The following is a 21,777-nucleotide window of genomic DNA, read 5'->3' on the forward strand; positions in this document are numbered from 1 at the left end:
ATATATATATATATATATATATATATATATAGTATTTTTATATTTCTATTATACATATACTTAATAATATAAATTACTTATAATATTAATAAGTAATAGTTAATACTATTCTTATAATAAGAAAGTAACTTATATTATAACTTTAATTAAAAGTTTTTATAAATTATAATTAATAATTAATAATTAGCCATTAGAACCGAAGAACCGGACCGGACCGAACCGATTATGTTCGGTCCGGTTCGGTTCGGTCCTACTGTGTACTACGGTTCGGTTCGGTTCTTACGGTTAATGGAACTGAGAACCGAACCGGTTGGCCACCCCTAGAAATAATATGAGTGTGGTTAACTTAGGAGGGATATTATCGTAAATCGATTATCCCTCACTAAAAATTGAGTAAGGTTGGTTCAAGTTATATTTATTCATGTGTAAAATAAATGGGAAATTTTAGAAATATTTTTCTTTTCCAAACTTTTCTAGAAAATTCCTCCAATCCAAATATAGGACCTAAATTATACGTTTATGATTTATTTCATATCATCATGTTAAAAGGTCGGCAAATGATGAGGCGGATGCTTTGGCTCCTGAGGGGTGTCCAGGACCAATTAGGAGACTTTTGACTTCCTTCCCCTTCAGGATGTGATGGTTTAATTGTTGATGTTTCTTTGCCTCCTTTATGTTATTTTCTTCCTCCATCTGAACATCTCAGTCTTTGTTGTATGTTTTCCTTTAATTAATATAATTTCTTGATCATTCAATGAAAAAAAAAAAGTGGAGTACTCTATAGATCGGAGGTTGAGGGAATGCTACCTCAGGTTGGGGTGTTGGGCTAGGGCTGGATTTAACCCGAAGAAAACCGGCCCGAGTTGGACCCCTCGTTGATAAGGGATGCACTATGAATGTATAAAAAATAAAATAAAAGAAAGATACAGACACTTTAAATTATTTCTTCTTATTAAAGAGAGAAAATGGGGGTTAAAAGTGCAAGGTTTCAAGAAGAACAGCAACAAGTGAAGGAGGGTGGAGAACCCGATCCAACACAAACACCTCCTTTTGGGAAACCTCGGATTTTGCAGGTCGAGTCACCGTTATCGATTTGTGAGCAATCTCCATCACAGCTAAAAGGAAATGGCTGATCACCATATCTGTCTCCTATCTATCTATCATTCTATTGTATGTATCATTCACTTTTTTCTTAAAAAATATTTTTTTTTTTTTTATTAGTTCTTTCATATGAGAATTGGCCATTTTTTAGTCCAATGATGAAAACCAAAACAAAGAGGGCCTTTAATTAATTTTGAGAAACAAACAGGGACTTTAACAAACAGGAAAATTGTTAACTTACCAACTTCTCCAATAGCTCAAGCTGTTGGAGAAAGGCATACTTTAACACTCCCCCTCACGTGTGGCCCCACTTTCTAGGGTTGGCCTACACGTGGCACATGTGGCCCCACTTTTGGGTTTATCCATTGCATGTGGATTTTGCTATCAAGAAGGTTTAAACCCAGGCATTTGCGTTGGAGAAAGGCAGTATTTAATCTTTTATACTTTAACAGAAATTTCATATAAAAATGCCAAATGGACAAAGAAAATCTGAGAAGAAGAAGGGGGAAAGTACCTTTAATTTTTGGGACGTTTCTACTCGATCGTGCAAGCACGGGAAGCAGAGCAGTGCTTGAGAAGAGGGAGCTGGTGGGGGAATATGGTTGCAATCTAGCAAATGCCATGGATAAATCCAGAGATTTCGGTGCTGATGTGAAGTCTCTCGATGGCGGTCCAGCGTGCGTCTCGAGACTCGTTTTAAAAAAAAATTATAATGGAACCCAAGATCCAAACCATTCATTTGTTGGGCCCAAACATAAATAGGCTGTGTTACAAAAGTCATCTCCATGGGATAATCCTAACCAACCAATGATACTAACCCTCTGACCTGGAGAAGATTATAGAAATCTCTATATGGCATAGAGTTGATGTTCTATAATATCTACGGTCTTGATTGCACCTCGGAAATCCGGTAAAAGTATTAGTGAGTGTGGGGAATATGGCAATAATCGTTTGTAGAGTGACCAAAAATACCATAGCTAATTCCCAATATAGGTGAATCATTTCACCGTGGGCCCACCAGCACTCATCGTCTCCAAAATCTTATAACTGTTCATTGGACTTTCTATTCATAATATTAATATACTTAAGAAAAGTGATTAGTAGAATAATTACATGATTAGCGAATTATCAATCTATTGTTGGGAAATAAACCCCTCTTCTTTTTCATTAAAATGACGAAAGTGCCACGATCACACTGACGTTGGAGCTTAAAGGTGGGGCCCATGAGAACACGAATGGGTCATACCACGTGGAATTGGTAATAACCAAATAATGGTTGTTTTCACTTTTGTCTTTGTTTTAGAACAGAGTTTTCTTCGCCTCTTAAGCAAGTGGTCACATTTTTTTTTTCCATATTACAAAGTGAGATAGTCCATTTCATTTCTTAGCCAAGTAAGAGGAAAAAAAAGAATAAGGGTTAGTTAAATATCGTGAAAAATGAATGATGGAGCAACAAATCTATTTGTTTGTGGATACAATGAGATTGAAGGAAGCGACTTGATGATAGTTGCGAAAGAAGAAGACTACTTTGCTTTTATGTTTGGGTCTAAGAGATCACAGAGGTACAAGAGATGCTTGGGTGTTTCGAATTTGATCTTCTTAGAGGGAAGATCGGCCTTTTGATCCACTTCGAGGGAAGGAGCAGTCCTCCTTTGTGCACATGACACTTTCTGGAACGATTTTCTTCATTTTCCTAACTAAGGCTGCATACAAGTTATTTACAGAAAATTCCTAATCTGAATAATCATTATATGTAAGACTCCTTCACATCCCAAACAACTACAAAGCATCCTACCAACTAATAAAATCTAAAATAATTTATTCCGGCCCAAGTGGGTCCCATTTAGGCATGTAACATAGGGGTCCCAAATGAGAAGATCGAGGGGCAGTAGGACTATGCCTTTTGGACAAAATAGCCCTGTGACACTAGATAGAGGCACGTCGGTGATGAGATGATGCGAGGCAACACCGATTGTTAGAAAAATGGTCAGGGTAATTAGATCGATTGTCCTAGTAGAGAACAAGGATACTTGTGATTTGAAAATTATTAGGTCTGGTTGATCTGCTCCAGTACAATGCAAAGGATTGATTTTCACTAATCTCCGTTGATTACAATGATATATAATGGGAAATGATATCCCTCCTCCTCTGACGGATAAATAACGCAACGGATCAAGCGGAAATCACAATTGAATCGTACGATCCGAACGAAAGTCGCAACAGAAGCGTACGATTCGAAAATTATCTTAGAATCCACTAGGAAGAGTAAGAAGAGAGAGAGAGAGAGAGAGATAACAAGTCTTTGATATTATTCCATGATTGATTTTCTCTCACATACATGCTCTCATATTTATAGTAATACAAGAAACTAAATCCTAATAAATCAACAATATCTCTTTCCCACTTAAAAGATAAACAAAACAGGAAACTAATGCTAGAAAAAGATAAACTTCCTAAAAATAAGATACTAATCCTAGTAGAAAGAAAATAAAGAAATATGCTAATCTCAGTGTTGTCGTCAATAAAATCCTTCCCTTTAACATTATTCGTTAAGTTTTAAAGGCAAAGAAAAATGTTAAAGGCGGCGAATTTATCCTCGAGGAGTGAACCATTCTCAGAGAAATGGTTTAGGGGAGAGTGGGGGATATCAATTCCCTATATAATGTGTATTTAACTATTTATACAAAGCACTTAAGAAATAAACATAAGAAGACATGGATCAACTTTAGGGAGTGATATTCCTAATCTAACCTAGTTGTCTACTCTAATTTAACTAACTCTCATCTGGTACTAGGATTTGCTAGGGACCATCACAGAAGGTATTTTTCGGACCAGCTATTGCATGGAAGAGCAGTTGTCATTTTCATTTAATTCATCATATGCAGCTTCTCTCTCATGCAACAGCCGGTCTGAGAAATGAGTTCTGCGATGCTCCCTAGCAAATCCCTCTAGACAAAGTGTAGAGCAATTAGCAAAATATGGTTGTGCAGATATCATTTCCTATATTAAATGCATTTAAATACCCTCTAAAACGTGATTTTAACGTTTTTCTCAGAAATCAATTTTCAAAATAACTCCGATTAAAACAGAGCTTTGCTAACTATTTCTCTCTCTATAGTCTGATTGGACCCAACATCCTCTCTCCTTCTCTCTCTCTCTCTCTCTCTCTCTCTGATAAGATTGCCAAGTCAACAAGTAGCACAGACCAAAAGCAAGTTCTCTTCCTTCTCGCTCGATCGCTCGAGCAGAAAATAGAAAAAAAAACAGAGAGAAGGGGAAGATGAAGATGATGCAAGAGACTATAACGCTTGTATTGGTGAATCTAGCGGGGATAATGGAGAGAGCAGACGAGGCTCTTCTACCTGGAGTATACAAAGAAGTAGGAGCCGCGCTCAACGCAACCCCCACAGCTCTCGGATCTCTCACTCTCTTCCGATCCATCGTTCAATCCTCCTGTTACCCTCTCGCCGCCTATCTCTCCGTCCATTATAATCGTGCCCACGTTATCTCCCTCGGCGCTTTTTTATGGGCTGCTGCTACTTTCCTCGTCGCCATTTCCTCCACTTTCTTCCAGGTCTCAAATCGTTTCTCTCTATCTCCAAACAGTTCCTAAATTTTGTTAAGGTGGAACCCACTTTGAATTAAGCAATTGGGTCCTTTTTAGATTGCTTTGATTCTTTTGATTCCGATCTCTTATGAATTTATATAGTTTGATGGTAAAATGTTTTCATTTTTAGGTTTTTTGTGTTCAATGTTTGATGAAACTGCGTAATTTATGAGATCCTCGGTCTGGTCTACACCGAAATTGAAATTTAGGTGTTAGAATGGGAATTGCTTCTTGGTTTTCACATCGGTCCATCTAGGTCGGCCTTCAGGCCGACCACCTTGGTCCATCCAGGCGGAGGTCAGTCGAAGGTTTTTATCCACCTTAGACCATTTAGGTCAGTCAATAGGCCTTCATCCACCTCCTACCATTTAGGTCGGTTCAAGATTTTTGTCTACCTCGGATTGTTTAGGTCGGTCAGAGGCCTTCTATTTACTTTGGACCGTTTAGGTTGGTCGGAGGGGTGTTGTCCTTGTTTTGTCATCTTAAGACCGTTCTTGGTAGCATGCCGATTTTCTTCCGAGTGCCTGGGCTTTGCTTGACTTTTTGAGCCAAGCTTGACAGCATGCAGATTTTCTTCAAAGAACTTGCGCTTTGTTCGGCTTCATCTTCTTCGAACCGAGGTTGATAGCATGCATGTTTTCTTCAAAGTACCTTAGCTTTGCTCATCTTCATTTTCTTGGAACTGAGCTTGATAGCATGCATGTTTTCTTCAAAGTACTTGGGCTTTGCTCGACTTCTTCTTTGAATCGAGCTTGATAGCATGCATGTTTTCTTCAACGTACCTTGGCTTTGCTCCGCTTTATCTTCATTGAACATTTGAATCGAGCTTAGGAGCACACCAGCTTTCTTCAAACTTGCCCGGGCTGCTCGATTTTGCTTCTCTGAACTGAGCATAGAAGCGTGCCGAGCATAGCCTGCCTACCTCGGATGGATCGGGTTGGAGGCGACTGGCCCCACTTGGTTCATACACGAGGTAAAGAATCAGTGTTTTTGGGTGATTGGTATCCTACTAATCAAGCTCGGCATTATCATCACTCTCCTAGCCCAGAAGGGTCTGGGACTTTCGGTACTAACCTGAGGTTGCCCCAGATTTTACTTCGGTCCTCTCTGGTTTGTATTGGGCTTCATGACGACCTGGAGTGGTCCCCATATTTGAGATCGGGCCTAATATGTCGGCCTTATGAGTGATCAACCTAGGGTGGTCCCTCTAGGTTTAGATCGGACCGAGTAGGTTGGCCTTATGAGAGATCAACCCGGGGTCATCCTCGGTTTTTATATCGAATCGAGTAGGTTGGCCTTATGGGCAATCAACTTGGCGTGGTCCCTTGGTTTTAGATTGGGCTGAGTGGTCGGGCTTAGAGGCAATCAACCTGGGGTGGTCCCCTAGTTTTAGATTTCACATTGTGCTTAGAGTGTGTACCCTGATGAGTGTTATAGTTGCTTCTTCTCGTTGCCATGCTAAGATCTGCAGCGATTCTTTCGCTTTCCACGGACGACACCAATCTTTTGCTGTTCAAATCTGACCTACGCTTGCTAATCCAAAAAAAAAAAAAAAAAAAAAAAAACTGACCTAGGCTCTAGGATGGCTATCGGTGCTGAACTGGCTCCCTAAAGAGATGACCCGTGACTTGCGAACGCAGAGAAGCATCGGAAAACCGTCGGAGTTTGGACTCTGGGGGACTCTCCGACGCTTAAGTCAGAATGGGCAATGTTAAAGTATAAAAGATTAAATAACACCATCTCCAACAGCTTAAGCTTTTGGAGTAACTGGTTGTTTCACTTGGTATCAGAAGAGCAAAGGTCTTGTGAAAAATCCGCATGCAATGGCCAAACCCAAAAGAGGTCTCGCATGTGCCACGTGTAGGCAAACCCAAAAGAGGGGCCACACGTGAGGGCGAGTGTTAAAGTATAAAAGATTAAATAACGCCATCTCCAACAGCTTAAGCTTTTGGAGTAACTGGTTGTTTTGCAGGCAACAATACAACTTGAGATCTCTGAGGGCTCCGTGAATTGAAAATAACCAAATGAGATGCATACCTTGAGTTTGTTCCCCCTAGTATGGAGTCCTAGGCAAGAAAGGAATCTTGCCTTTCTGGGACTTTACTCGGATTGGTCTATTTTCCTGGATTTTAGAATTCCAAGTTTATAGAGGGCGAGCCTTGGCGCGCAACGGTAAGGTGGCTCCACTGTGACCTGGTCGTCACGCGTTCGAGTTACGAAAATAGCCTCTCTGCAAAGCGTAAGGCCGCGTACATCTAGCCCCCCCCCCCCCCCCCCCCCCCCAAAAAAAAAAAAAAGAAAAAGAAAAAAAGAATTCCAAGTCTATCTTTGGTAGCTGTAGTTCTATGCTTTCTATGGCTTCCAATAGAGCTATAAAATTACCCATTTACCCTCTCCAGCCTTTAAGCTTCACTACGCCACATGTCGGCCTCTCATCGGGGGTCAAATTTTACCCCTAACAATTAGTGTCTTTAGAGCACAGCTGTTACAGCATTAAGCTTTTAAAAAATTGAACTGTTTAGCTTAACATGAATTTCTGTCGAGACTTGTGTTGAGGAATCAACATTCTACCAACGGTTGTGTTGGATGGTAATTCCACTGTTTTCTTGCAATATCATGATCGAAAGATGGAACAAGGGTTTTTCGTGTTTGGGTTGCTAAAATGCTGAAGGAAGCTTACATTTGGCAAATTGGTTGTCTCTAGGATTTGATGTTTGGTTGATTATCTTTGAATGTTGTTGAGTATTTCTCCTTTTATGTTTTTTTGGAAGTTTTTATATTCAGAACTAGCACGAAGATGCCCAGAGAGCTGCAGTGAGTTGGCAACCACTGTTTTCGGAGGGGGATGGGTTATGCAGAACGTCCTTCTCTGTTTAATCTTAGTGTCAAGTCAAATTCAGTTAGATATATTGCTTATTCTTTCTTTTTTCTAGTTATACATATTCTACTCATGCAGTCAAGTGGGCTAGTACATAACTATCTATCAATTTGAAAATTGACTTTGGCTGCATTTTATGCATTTGAAAGCATTGCTATCTCCAAACTAAACAGTGTCAAGGAAATTGTTGGTTTGCTAAAAGTTGGCTGTGTCTATCTTAAATCTAATTCAAGGTATCTTATGTTTGCTATACAGGTTGCAATATCAAGAGGCTTGAATGGGATTGGGCTTGCCATAGTGACACCTGCCATTCTGTCCCTTGTTGCAGACTCTACTGATGACAACAATCGTGGTATAGCTTTCGGATGGCTGCAACTAACTGGAAACCTTGGTTCTATCATTGGTGGCCTCTTATCTGTTCTTCTAGCTTCAACATCATTCATGGGGATCCCTGGTTGGAGAATTTCTTTCCACCTGGTTGCTATAGTGAGTATTGTTGTAGGAGTTCTGGTCCGCCTCTTTGCTGATGACCCACGATTTGTTGATGGTGTTAGTAAAAGTGATGATCCCATTTTGCGTAAATCCTTATGGTTGGAATTGAAGGAACTGGCCCATGAAGCAAAGGCGGTAATGAAAATTCGGTCTTTCCAGATAATCGTAACTCAGGGTGTTATTGGGTCATTCCCATGGTCATCGTTAGCGTTTGCACCAATGTGGTTGGAGCTCATTGGCTTCTCTCACAAAGAAACGGCACTCCTCATGGGCATGTTTGTTGTTGCTGGTTCACTTGGAGGACTGTTTGGAGGAAAGATGGGGGATATTCTTGCCAAGCGCCTACCAAACTCTGGCAGGATAATTTTATCACAGATAAGCTCAGGTTCAGCCATCCCACTTGCAGCCGTGTTGATGCTGGTTTTACCTGACGATCCCTCTAGTGGATTTATGCATGGTTTGGTCTTGTTCATCATGGGGTTCTGCATATCATGGAATGCTCCTGCTACAAACAAGTATGGCTCACTCTATCTAACCTAGCTTTAATATCTATTTGTCATGGAACACTGACAGTATACAGTAAATTGTCATAGTATCGGATCCCATATTTGGTCCCATCTTCTCATGGAATGGTAATAATAGTTCTGGACTTTGAAAAGGACAATCTGATTTTACATAAGATGATGGAATAAACAAACTTTCTCAATCAATCAAGTTATTAGCATCATGAGTTTCATCATGGTTCTGCCTTGCCAACAAATAAAAAACAGCTTTGTTTGCTTTAATGGTGTTAGAATGGAGATTAGGAAGAGAAGGAGGAGAAGAGTGAGGGAGAAGATGGTGAGATTCTCCACTAAGGAGCTCTCCCATGAATATGACGTATGAATATGACGTATATATAGGACCAACTAGGGTACATGTATATAAAGACTACAATACCCTCCTCTTATACATGTAATGACCACTGTTCCCTTCTACAATCTTCAACACTCCCCCTCAAGCTTGAGTGTATATACTATAGAACTCCAACTTGTTACAAAGAAAACTACAGTAAACAACTAAAATATCCATACAACAAAAAGGCAATAATCCGATCCACACAACCAGCTTGGTACAACACTTACCCTCAAGCTGGTGTGGTGAATACATAGTGAAAAATATAATAAAAGATAGCAACGGCCACAGTGAGTACAACAGCAAGATGAACAACCATCAGAAAACAACACATTCCCCTGAATCAGCACTACGACCAGAGCGATCACCACAAAGCCTCCCCTGAATCAGAGCATGGCTAACTAATCTGCATACCACAAGCTATCAAACAGAGGCACCTCGGCAATGAAACAACTAGGATCCATCGAACAAAATAAGCACACCAAAGGTGTGCACATGAACAATGGCAAAGCACCATGACTAGAGACGTCAGCGGAGCAACACCACGCTAATAGAAGAAGTACAACCACCAAAAAGGTGATCGAATGCAAGAAAGGAGCACACGAAAAACAACAAATGACGGTGAACAGCACGTCGCCTGGAAGAAATAACAATAAGGCCGAAAGAAACGCAAACGACCGGGTATATAGCCACCAACAACAACAACAACAAGGCCGAATGCAACAGAAACGACCAGGCATATTTAGAGAAAAAGAAGAAGAAAACAATAAAGGAACTTATGGATGGAGAAAAGAAGGAAAAGAATATATAAGATTGGATCTTCTATATTCTATTACCACGCCATATATGGTTAGACATATGTGTTGTCTTCTTTTTGTTTTCACCTTTTCCCTCTATCTCATTTGCCTCATGTTGCTATTTCTACCTTAGTCTTCCTTCTTCTAGCATATATTTTCTCTCCTTCCACACTATGAGACCATTGAACTTTCCCGTGACAATTTCATTTGCTAGAATCATCAAGTTCTTATCATTGCTTGTGGCAATGGGTCATCTTGACAGCTCCTTGATTCCTCCACTTCAATGGATACAAAGAACCAAAGGAATGAGAAGGAAAATGCCTTGTGAGAAAAATGCTAATTTTGAATCGTGGACAGCAAAGGATTAGCTTATTATGGCATGAAAACACTTTTTCCAAAGATTCTAGCTCAAGTTCTCAATCTATTGACTTTGTATGAACGATGTAACTCCTCATTACTCTCATAGTCTCACCCACAAGAATTCGAGGTTCAAAGTATGCATGTTCAAGTTGAACTTCGAAACTCTGAAAAAAGCTCTCATTGCTTTCGATTATCTTAATTGAATGATGAAGACTTTGATCATCATCTAATCAAGAGTCTCAAGATGAATAGATAAGGTTTGATATATTCTTGGAGAGCTTGGCAAGGATACGACATGTTCATCACATTCATTTTACAAGAACTCCCTTTACAAGTCCTTAGAGCAATGAAACTATGTTCAACATGGCATATAGTACTTTTCAATATCTATTACATGTTACACTAAGAAACTTCTTCTTGAGGGATCCTCCTCTCGTGGATAAAAAAACAGAGGTAGAACTTGCTTATTGTAGCCTCATTATCAAGACATAGATCATACTATTATGTATCTGGATCAGCATCACAAAGTTGCCAAGCATTATCTCAGTATAATCCAAGTATCGTCTTATTAAAGGTCATTTACTTAAGTATACTACGCTCTTCCTTTTGTTGCATTTGTTTTGTCAATATACCCTCAACATCTCGAAAGCTCTCTCCAAAAGTCGGTAGTTCCATTATGGTGGGATACACTGATGTTCATAAGGAGCACTCTTACTATCCTCTGGAATCTAAAAAGATACTAATATTTAGGCATGGGTATGTTGAGTTCACTCTTGATGATCCGCCGAAGTGAGGGGCTAAGATTAACAAGAAGCAGTTCTCATAGTAACCATCACGGCCACAAACACACCAATGCCCTGATTGTGTATGTGGATGACATTATACTTGCAGGATAGGATGAGGGAGAGATGCATTAGTGGAAAAGTGCCTCGGAAGGTCTTTAATAATAAAGACAGTGGCCATTTGAGATGCTTTCTAGGGATTGAGTTGGCCAAATCCACTTCGGGTCTTCTTGTCACTGAGAAAATATACACTAGACCTGCCATCAGAGACTAATAATGTTGGTGTATCCCATATCATGGATTATGCTCAGATGTCAGCCAACCACTTGATGATATAAATAGACATCAGGAAATTGTAGGCAAGTTGATATATCTAACCATGACCTAGTCAGTTTTACCAACAAGGTTTCAGGTTGTAGTTTTGTTATTCATTTCATTCATCAAGGAAATGGAAACATGTCAGTTTCAAATGAAAATTTTTGTGGAAATCCTGAAAAATCACAGAATTCTAAGGAAACATATGCAAACGATGAACATTTAAGATGAAACTTCAGGAAATGCTAAAATAAGAAGAATACACACACACAAACCATCACATAAGCTAAAAAACCTCTCATAATGGTCTAACAACATCGAACACCAAGTGACATGAGTTGTCTCACATGCCTAATAATTTAGATAGATTCCACATTTTATATGTAATTAACATATATCTTTATTCACAATACATACACCACATTTAACATGCAATTCGTATAAATAAAACTATGTGACACATGATGGTATAATATACCACTAACATACTAAATACTATGATATGTGGACACGGACACGGGTGTCACGTGTCGACACGGAGACGGAGTGTCAGACAGCGAACTCCCAAAATTTAGAAACGGGGACACGGCTAAAATAGAAAGTGTATATACGATACAACAACAAATATTAGTTATAGAAGACCTAAAAAAGAGTTTATAATAAAAGAACAATTAATAATAAAAGAGGTAAACACAATATGCAACAATAGAACAGAATGTCACACTTGAAAGGGCAAAAAAATGTGTCAACACGCCCACATTAACTCCAACACTTATAGCAGTAAATATAGAAGTGTCCAAAGGAGTGTCGACAAGGGTGGACACGCGTGTCGTGTCGGACACGGCAGGACACGTGTGTCAGCTGTCAAAGGTTATAACAATTTCCAAAAAGCTCTCAAAAGCCAATTAAAAAATAAAAGACAATGAAAGTTAGTGCAATTATCAAAAGATGGCAGTGCCAATACAAGTAGCCTATTATAAAATGCAGTACATAACACTACAATAGTATGAAGAATTTTATTTAAGTAATTTTATTGTCGATTCTTATCATTGGATCTCCAGGGAGAAAATGTGTAACGAGAAAAATGGAGGGCTGGGTTTCGCTCCCTTTCTTATGTTAGTAAAGCTTTTAGACTTAAATCTCTCCACCGCATTCATGAAAATAATTCCCTTTGGAGCAGATTTATGATATCTAAATATGCCAAATCAACATAATAATTATCTAAATGTGTAAAATGGTAAGTCTAGTAGTGGCAAAGATATAATAAAAATCAGAGATAAATGGATTGAAAACGGTAGATGGATAATTGACAAAGGAAATATTTCTTTCTGGAATGATAAATGGTATGGTAGAGGTCCCTTAAAAGATGGAACTATTAGCACGAATAATTTTGATAATAAATTAAAACTCAATTATCCTTCAAAAAGTAAATAAATTAAAACTCAATGAAATCGTGAATGATTGTGTTGTCTTGTTTCCTTGATTTATGTGATTTCTATATTGTTATAATCTACGTATTTGTTCTATTTAATGTAACTTCATTGATTTACATATAGAAGGAACGATGGGTGGTTTCCCATCAGTCGTCGTATATTTGATAATTATCAATGTAAGAAAGGTCCTTAAATAAGCAATGTTGGCCTATCCACTAGAAGATATGCACTCTCGCACACGAATGTATGAATGCCATTTTGGGAAATAGATTCTCTAGGATGATATACCTCTGGTCTGTTGCTAGTTTTATGCTCTCCAAATACATTTCAGACCACTATTGTCTAGACAGTTTTGGCAAATCAAGTGTATGACTTGTTTATCCATTATTTGAAAAACCCATTTTATGCTATATATAGCTATTTCATTTATTTTTTCATTGACTTATGATGTTTTGCAGTCCCATATTTGCAGAGATAGTCCCACAGAAATCAAGGTCAAGCATCTATGCTCTAGATCGATCATTCGAGTCCACACTTGCATCATTTGCTCCCCCTATTGTTGGGATTCTGTCTCAGCATGTGTATGGTTATAAAGTTCCCAAGAGTTCAAGCGAGGTTGATGAGATTGAGACAGATAGAGAGAATGCTGCTGCATTGGCCAAGGCCCTTTACACTGCAATAGGAATTCCAATGTTTCTTTGTTGCCTCACCTATTCCTTTCTTTACTTCACCTATCCCAGAGACAGAGAGCGAGCCCGGATGGATTTGTTAATAGAATCAGAAATGCAACAGATCGAGTCAGACAATCATACGACTGCTGGAGATTATTCTCAAATTCAGTTGTCTGAATCAGAGGAGCTATTCGGAAAGGATAGGACCGTGATTGACATGGATTACGGAGATGAAGATTTGGAAATTGATGACACTGATGAGAATACAGTACTTTCCCAGGAACTGACATTTTCAAATTTGGGCGATTAATGAGCTGAGTCAAGCAAATGCAAGAAGAAACGTCTTTGGATCAGTTAATGCAGTTCTTGGAAATTAGGCTGCAGTTGATTTTTTGTACGCTTGGGATGATGTGCCCGGCAAAATAGTTAGTTGGGTTTTACCATTCTTAGTCATATTGATATTGAGCAGATTCAGTTGATTGATTGCTGGAAGTTTGTAATTTAGTTACTGAATTGTACTTTGTATAACATTAATCATATGATAATACATTTTTTGGGGACTCAGTAGCTTCCCATAAGGCATTCACAAGGAACATTGGTAGCCATACATAACAGTTCAAGTGCTTTGGTTGGTTTGAAGTTTGAACTATCTCTTACAGTTCAACAAACATCAGATTTGCAGAACACAGGAAAATGAGTTGATGGGTGAACTGCACCAGAAGGATTTCAAGTCATCTTGTTACTGGTCTTCCTTAAACAATGTGAGGAGATAACTTATTCAAATATGTATTATCGACATTCAAACAGACCCTATTGGAGGCCGAAATGTGAATCTAGATTATTTGTTTTCCATTTCAGGGATTATTAAGCAATTATTATGGTATGAAGCGATTAAGCAATTTTATTTTTCAATTTTTGATCTATTTCTTGTGAAAAATAATCATGTTATATGGTTACATTTTTAAACCTTTTGATGAAGTTGGCATCTGACAATTCAGCAATTCTGCCACTTACTATGAACTTCCTTCCATGCTGAAGCTGGTTTCTTCTGGGCATTCGATATGAATGATGGTTAGGAATTTTCTTGAAATGTTTGGAAAGAAAAATTAACTTTTCCAAAATTTCTTTCTTTTTCAATGCTTAACCTTCGATTTATGATGATATCCCTCTAAATAAACCACAGACATATCTTTTTTCTCTAAATCATAGAAAGAACAAATTTTCTTAAAGAGAGAACATCTTTTTTTAATCAGGTAATTCGGGGACACCCCCTAACTTGTTTATGTGATACACTTACCGAATTTGATAGCTGCACTCCCTTTTTCAATAATGACACTCCTTTCTTTAATTTATAGGTTTTAAATTATCTGTTAAAAGTTGCTACAATTCCTCAAACAGCTCTAAATAAGTAATCAGAAAACCCTTTGCGGATTTCATCTTAACAAGGGAGTGAGGATATCATCTTAACAATCAAGAACACGAGATTTATGTGATTATGTCCACTGGTGAAGGCAGTACAAGAGCTTCTACTATATGCCGATGTTAGAAATAGAAAATACAATCTACAACGAAGACCTCATGTCAAATCCCAACCCTATTCTTAGTACAATAATTTCCCTAAAATACAAAAATTATGTCATTTTCCATGAAAATGTCCATATTCTGAGTTATACGGGCGATTCCCTGACAGCACGTGTAGGGCCCATATTATAATTATAGGACCCCTAAACTCCTTATTTTGGACTTTAGAGGTGATTCCCTCGACCTCCCCACTTAAGGGATAAGTGGCCCTTAATGCTGGTGAAGCCGAGAGCATGACCTGAAAGGAGCCAGACAAATTGTTTCACGCCACAACATCACTAGTGACGTGAGAATCCCTTAAGCTTAGGGAAATCATCAAAAAGTAAATTTTTCTTTAACACATGGCATATTCTCATTGCAGGTCCGTTTTAGGTCCTACTCCAGGTCTCCATATCATTTTCTTATAAATATAGGGACCCTGACTACCTTATTTTGGACTTTAGAGGTGATTCCCACCATCTCCCACTTAAGGGAGAAGTGGCCGGTTGGGCCCTACCCCCTATCAGCTCTATTAGCGCTCTTATCACATAAGTTCAATAATTATAGTCACGGGAATATACAAGAGATGTGATTTGAGATATAATTATAGACCACTAGTATCGGCACTACCATGTTTTGATAATTGCACAAACTCAGGTTGTTTTTCTTTTTTAATTAGCTTCTGAGAATAGGGCTGGCAACGGGGCGGGTAGGGGCCGGATGTTGGGGTCCCCTACTCCTTCCCCTCTGCGGGGAATTTTCCCCCTCCCCTTCCCCTCCCCACTGCGGGGATGGTCGGGAATCCCCCTCCCCTCCCCACGGGGAATATCTAATCCCCATCCCCTCTCCTTCCCCACCCCGCATCCTTCGTTGACAATCATTTTACTTCCTCATTTTACTTTGTTAAATGTTAGGTTTAAAACTAAAGATTTGTTAGGGACAATCACTTCAGGCATGTTGCGGCTTGGCTGTTGCATGTGAGAGTAGCCACACAACCCACATAGGCTAAGATTTTGTCTTATTCATTTTATTAACCTGGGGACAAAGGTGGTTGCTCTCAGATTCATTTAATTGATCACTAGTCCCTAGCAGATCCCTAATTCCCAATCCCACTTGCCAAAAAGTGCTGTACGTGCCCACACCATAGGAAGATCCAAACCGTCCATTTGATGGGCACACCATACTACCATAGGCATAGGATGATCCAAACCTTCCACTTGATGGACACATTGTAGGATGATCCAAACTGTCCATTTGATGGGCCACAACGTAAATAGGTTCTGGCCCAAAAATCATTTCCATAGGATAATCCCAACCCTCTGATCTATAAAGGAATTGCATATTATGGTACCTTCTATAGATCGGAGGGTTGCAATCATCCTATGGAAATGATTTTTGGGCCGCAATCTATTTACGTTGTGGCCCATCAAATGGACGGTTTGGACGATCTGTGGTGTGGCCTGTAAAGTACTTTTAAATTGTAGCCTATCAAATGGACGGTTTGAACCATCCTATGGCGTAGCCCATACATTACTTTTTGAAAAATAATGGACTATACGAGCACACACCATATAAAATCTCATCACTCATCAAGATTTTAGGGATTTCTAAGGGTAATATACTAATATAATGAGGGACAATGCCCAATGGATTATGGGTAAAAGAAACATGAAAAGCTATGTCAGGGACAAAACTGTACTAATGGAAATTATGAAAATTTTGGGAGAATCTTGTAGATATGTTTTGATCCAAGGGGTTTCTAGTAGTTTTCCCAAAAAAAAAAAACACTTAAAAAAATACAAGAAAAAAATGGCATTAATTCGGGGCGGGGCCAACTCCATCCCCTTCTCCTCCCCTTCCCCGCACCGGGGAATTTTTTAAATCCCCTTCCCCACTCAAATCGGGGAATCCCCTCCCCAAGCAGGGCGGGGCGGAGCGGATCCCCGCTTTTCCGGGTGAAATTGCCAGCCCTATCTGAGAACTTGTTGGGATCTATAATAACCATTGACAACTGTTTAAATTATAAAAGACAAGATGAGTTAGTGCAATTATCAAAACATGGTAGTGCCAATATCAGTATTCTAATTATAATATGTATATTAGTGATGGTATCAAGCAGAGAGATCAATATTTGAGCCTCTATTATACAAGTTGATTTCACCTCCATCGCGACTAAGTGGGTGGCCTAAAATCACCTGGTCACTTTCCCCTGAATGGCTGAGATCAGTCTAACTGAAAAACCATTTTTTTAATCTCAGCCGTAGACGGGAAAGTGAATGGCTGATACTAGAAACAACCACCACATTCCACATTGGATGCGAAGTGCCCTCTTCCAATGCTTTCCATGCCAATAACTAGTCACTCAGTTTTATAAAAGCACCAATATCTAAGTTTAGAATAAGGATTCGTCACATTCAACCCATTTCTTCACATGGGTGGAAGACCAAATTCTGCATCCAAAAACACAGGCCTGACATGATAACATAGAGGTGAGAGTTAGTTGACATTTAAGGCTTCTCCATCTCCACTCCATCTTTTTCTCCTATTCACATCATTTCATATGCCTCCTTGCTTCGAACATTTCACAACTTCTTAATTGTTGAAGACCCATTGTATTCTTGTTTTAGATTTGATGGATAAGAAGCTCAATGATTTACTGCTTAAACGGTTTGACTAGAATGTTAGAACATGTCCATGACCAAGTTGCAGCCTTACCTTGATCAACGAACAGGACTCTCTCAATGGCCCCAGGCTGTCCAATCAATCCAAATGATCCAAACGAACAGGATTTGTTTAACAGTTAGAACTGAACGGTGTCCATTGGATTCATATTCTAATTTTCAAAATTATTTCGGACCGTGACCTAGATGTAGCCACAAAATATGATGGATGGTCTTAGATCCAAATGGAGCTGATCAATATACGAGAATACCCTTCGTATTTGTTTCATTTATGTCTATTCATGAGGACTATTGTGTAATATTGAAAAATTCTACTTAAAACAATGAACAATATTTGCAATAGAGAACCACCTTTGGTGAATATCCAAAGAGGTCCTAAAAAAATGTACAAGCAAAGGTGCACACTTAACCGTTTAATTTAACGTTAGATTAGGGTTGAAGCCTCGGGCAACCCTGTTAGAATATGTGAGATCCAACAGTTGGATTAGTTGTAGATATCACTGTTGGATTTTCTAGCGGTAGATTAGGCAAGTTGGTTGAATGTGGCAACCCAACTAGATTAGGCGACTAGATTGAATTAGAAAATTAGGTTAGAATACAATACTCTATATGAATCTTTTTCCATAACTACCTTGATTTCTTTCTATGTTTGTCATTTGAGTGTTCTATAAGAAACACCCATTAAGCTCACTCTAAATCATTCCAGAATTAGTGGAAATTCGCTTCCCTTTAATTTTATCACCACTTCAATTTCAACCTGTATGGAAAATCAAGTTACACGGGGGTTTGGTTAGGGTTAATAGAATTAATGGCAGGTTTGGTTTGGTTAGCGTTGAGAGATTTAATTGTGGGCTAGGTTAGGGTTAGGGTTGACCCTCCTTAACTCAAGGTTCGGGTTTAGTTGGGTGTTAGGACTGAGGTTTTGGGTCCTTGGGTTGAGCTGGAGTTCGACCCAACCCGACCCAACTTGCACCCCTAATTTATATGTAAAAATGGTCAATCTGGGCAGCACTACGCATACTTTACTGCCCATACTTTTTACCATATAGACTCACTAGCACAAGTTCCCCAATGGAGTAAACAGTATATTGGTCAGCCGAGGAAAATTCCGAGACATTATTTCAAGCAGAAACAAACACATATATTGCAGCAAGATGTTCCCACTATAGTTAAATTGACAACATACAATCCTTTGATTAGCTAAAATTTAAGTGGATATGAAGTCCTTTGCCTGATATTTTACGAGGAATAGTGGTGAAGTTGCTGCTTTAAAACCGCGTAGTCTACTAGTCTCTTTGTCTGTTTGCACCCTTATGTGAGTGAGTGTCCTCATCCCTCAAAAATATGGGTTTGTAATTAATTGCCCTCACCACTTTCTCTCCACATATAAAACCTTACACTTTCCATTGCTCTGCCTCTATCTCTTCCTCCAAATCTCCAAGAACCTAGATCTAATTCAATCCATTTCAACTCCTACAGATCTTACAAAAAAAAATCCAATTCTTCAAATGGGTTTTTCTTCTTCTTCTTCTAAAGTTCAGTTCTTCAATTTTAGAAATTCCCTTCTTCTTTGCCTTGTTCTTTTTCTTCATTTTGCTTGCAAATTCTCAGAAGCTCAACTTCAGAAAAAAGAGTTCCTATCTGAGAGAAAAACATTAGCCATAGAAAACGAAGAACCACCCAAGAAGAAAAACACCATAGGAAACAAAAACCAAACCAAACTCATCAAACCCACCACCAATTCAACAAAAACCACCCTTTCCAAACCCATCAAAACCACCACCAATTCAACAAAAACTTCTCTCTTCAAACCCATCAAATCCACCACCAATTCAACAAAAACCACTCTCTCCAAACCCATAAAAAACCCCACCAATTCAACAAAAACCACTCTCTCCAAACCCATCAAAACCACCAGTAATTCAACAAAAACCCATCTCAAAAACCCCACCTCTACCTCAAACAACTCAACCCCCACAAAACCCAAGTCACCCCTCAACAAGAAATCACTAGATCTACCCAAAACCCATGAGAAATCCGAGCAACCCTCCCTAGAGAAAAAACCCACCGACCCAAAACCCAAAACCCAATACAAATCCGACCCAAAAACCAAAACCCAAGCCAAATCTGACCAGCCCAAACCTCAAAAGACCCAAAACAAACCCAAAACAAAACCCACCCAATTCTCAGACATGGAAACGGACGATGAAGATTTAATCATCAAATTCCGAGATCTACCGTCGAAATTCCACGCAGCCATCCTACCAGACCTAGAAAAAATCTCAACCACATCAAAAGCCTACCTCACAAAAGCCAATCAAGAAATAAGTGAAGGCTTTAAACCCTTAGTGGGTCACAAATATGCCCCTTTCATAGCCTCATTCATCTCATGCATTTTCTTAATCCTTCCTCTATTACTCCTCTCTCTCCTCTACAAACAAATTAGAACTTATTTTTCTCTACAAAAAATCCTCATCTTTATCCAAGCCTATCTCTCTATCTATTTTGCCATACTCTCTTTGTCTTATTTGGCCACAGGACTTGAACCTTTGCAGTTCTTTTATTCCACTTCTATGTCGAGTTACGTTTCCATGCAAATATTTCAGGCTTTGGGTTATGTGCTATATCTTTTGATGCAGTTAATGGGCTTGGTTGTGGTGTTTTCTAAGAAGAATGGGCCGGGCTCGAAGGTGTTGGGCTTGGCCCAGATGGTGGTGGGCCTGGCCGTGGGCCTACATTATTATGTAGCGGTGTTTCACAGGGCGGTGTTGTATCAAGCGCCTAAGACTAATTGGAAGGTGCATGGGATTTACGCCACGTGTTTCCTTGTGATTTGTCTGTTTGCTAGGGCTGAGAGAAGAAAGAAGGCGTATTTGGAAGAGGGTGGTGAAGGTGACGGTAAGAAGAGCTGACTCTATTAAGTCGTTTCTGCCCTTGCAAATTGATACTCACACCCCCTTTTTTGATATTGGGATGGAACCATTCTTAAATTAAATGGAGGAGTGCCAATATAAAAAAAAGTGGTGCCAATATTAGCTCTAGTTCATTTTTTTTCTTTCTCTATTTCTTAGTAGGCAAGTGAGAAAATTTTGCTTGTCTCTGCGAAAGGCTGGTAAATTAATAATGTTGGAAAGAATGCCTTTGTTTTTATTTGATATGTGTGGGGAATATTTTTGAGAAATGAATAATGGAAATTTCGATAATATGGGGAAGTGTGATTTAGGTTTCAGGATTTTTAGTTTATATGAAATGACAGAGATGTCTCCTTGATTTGGATGTATTTCTTGCAAAATCAATGCCAGTGGGGCTCATTGTGGGTCATGTCAAGTATTGTATTGATTAGATAGAATGTATGAATCTCATCGGACGGTGGCCCATCATTGGGGACCCACAATTACCAAATCGTGTCTTTTGTACAATGAAGATTAGAGATTAACCCGGAAGGGTGTGGCTCTTTGGCGTAAAGTCATGGGTTTGCTCCCCAGTAACGAGCGTTCGAATTCCCCCTTGTTCACCTGATGTGCGTGGTCTTCCGGGTGCCTTCGCGCATCCCTGGTGAATAGTCCCGCCCTACAAAGCAGGGTGGGAAGGAATTCCCTCCAGCACAAAAAAATAAATAAAAAAGAGTAGGGATTAGGGCAGAGTACGAAATTTGTAACTCCCCAAATGGCAAATGATGGGAAAATTGATGTCCAGCCCCCCTTTCTAGTAATAGCACTTTCCTTTTTTTTAATAGGTAAGCTGGGGTTTGGCGGAGACCCCTATTAATTAGAATGAGAAAGACATTACCATACAAAACACTAACCCTATCACAAGAATAGGGATACAGACCAATAAAACAAAGACAAGCCATATCCTTAGAAGTAATATCTAAGGATTAGTGGAAGCACAAAGTATCTCAATAACCACTAATAATTAAGGGCGTCTATCATCTATGACTCAACTTTCTAGCTCTCTAACTCTTCAGCAAATTCTATCGGTTCTTTTACTCACCTCTTCCTATGTCTCATTTTCATGGGGTTAGTGAGTAAAGGCCATCAACAGCCAACAAGAATTCTTTTTAATGAATTTCTCTCTCTCTCTCTCTCTCTCTCTCTCTCTATGTAAGTTACATCCATAGGGATTTTGAAATCCATACTTACATATTTTGATAACGGCACTCCTCACCATTGGATGTTCATAGGGTTATTTTTACCATTTCGTCCC

General features: G+C 39.1%; 2 protein-coding genes across 2 annotated transcripts; both read left to right on the forward strand.

Annotated features, from left to right (window-relative positions):
* Positions 1-4,229: 4,229 nt before the first annotated feature.
* UNE2 (Major facilitator superfamily protein) lies at positions 4,230-13,919 on the forward strand. The gene is made up of 3 exons (XM_077357510.1): positions 4,230-4,675; positions 7,842-8,593; positions 13,118-13,919. The coding sequence occupies exons 1-3, from the start codon at positions 4,382-4,384 to the stop codon at positions 13,638-13,640; spliced, it is 1,569 nt and encodes a 522-aa protein (XP_077213625.1). The 5' UTR covers positions 4,230-4,381; the 3' UTR covers positions 13,641-13,919.
* A 4,951-nt stretch (positions 13,920-18,870) lies between these two features.
* LOC143848710 (uncharacterized) lies at positions 18,871-20,774 on the forward strand. The gene has a single exon (XM_077357703.1). The coding sequence runs from the start codon at positions 19,080-19,082 to the stop codon at positions 20,481-20,483; it is 1,404 nt and encodes a 467-aa protein (XP_077213818.1). The 5' UTR covers positions 18,871-19,079; the 3' UTR covers positions 20,484-20,774.
* Positions 20,775-21,777: the final 1,003 nt, after the last annotated feature.

This window comes from Tasmannia lanceolata, unplaced genomic scaffold (genome assembly GCF_043159265.1).
Source record: "Tasmannia lanceolata isolate RefF3 unplaced genomic scaffold, GAP_Taslan_0.1 ptg000016l, whole genome shotgun sequence".
NCBI classification, from domain to species: Eukaryota; Viridiplantae; Streptophyta; class Magnoliopsida; order Canellales; family Winteraceae; genus Tasmannia; species Tasmannia lanceolata.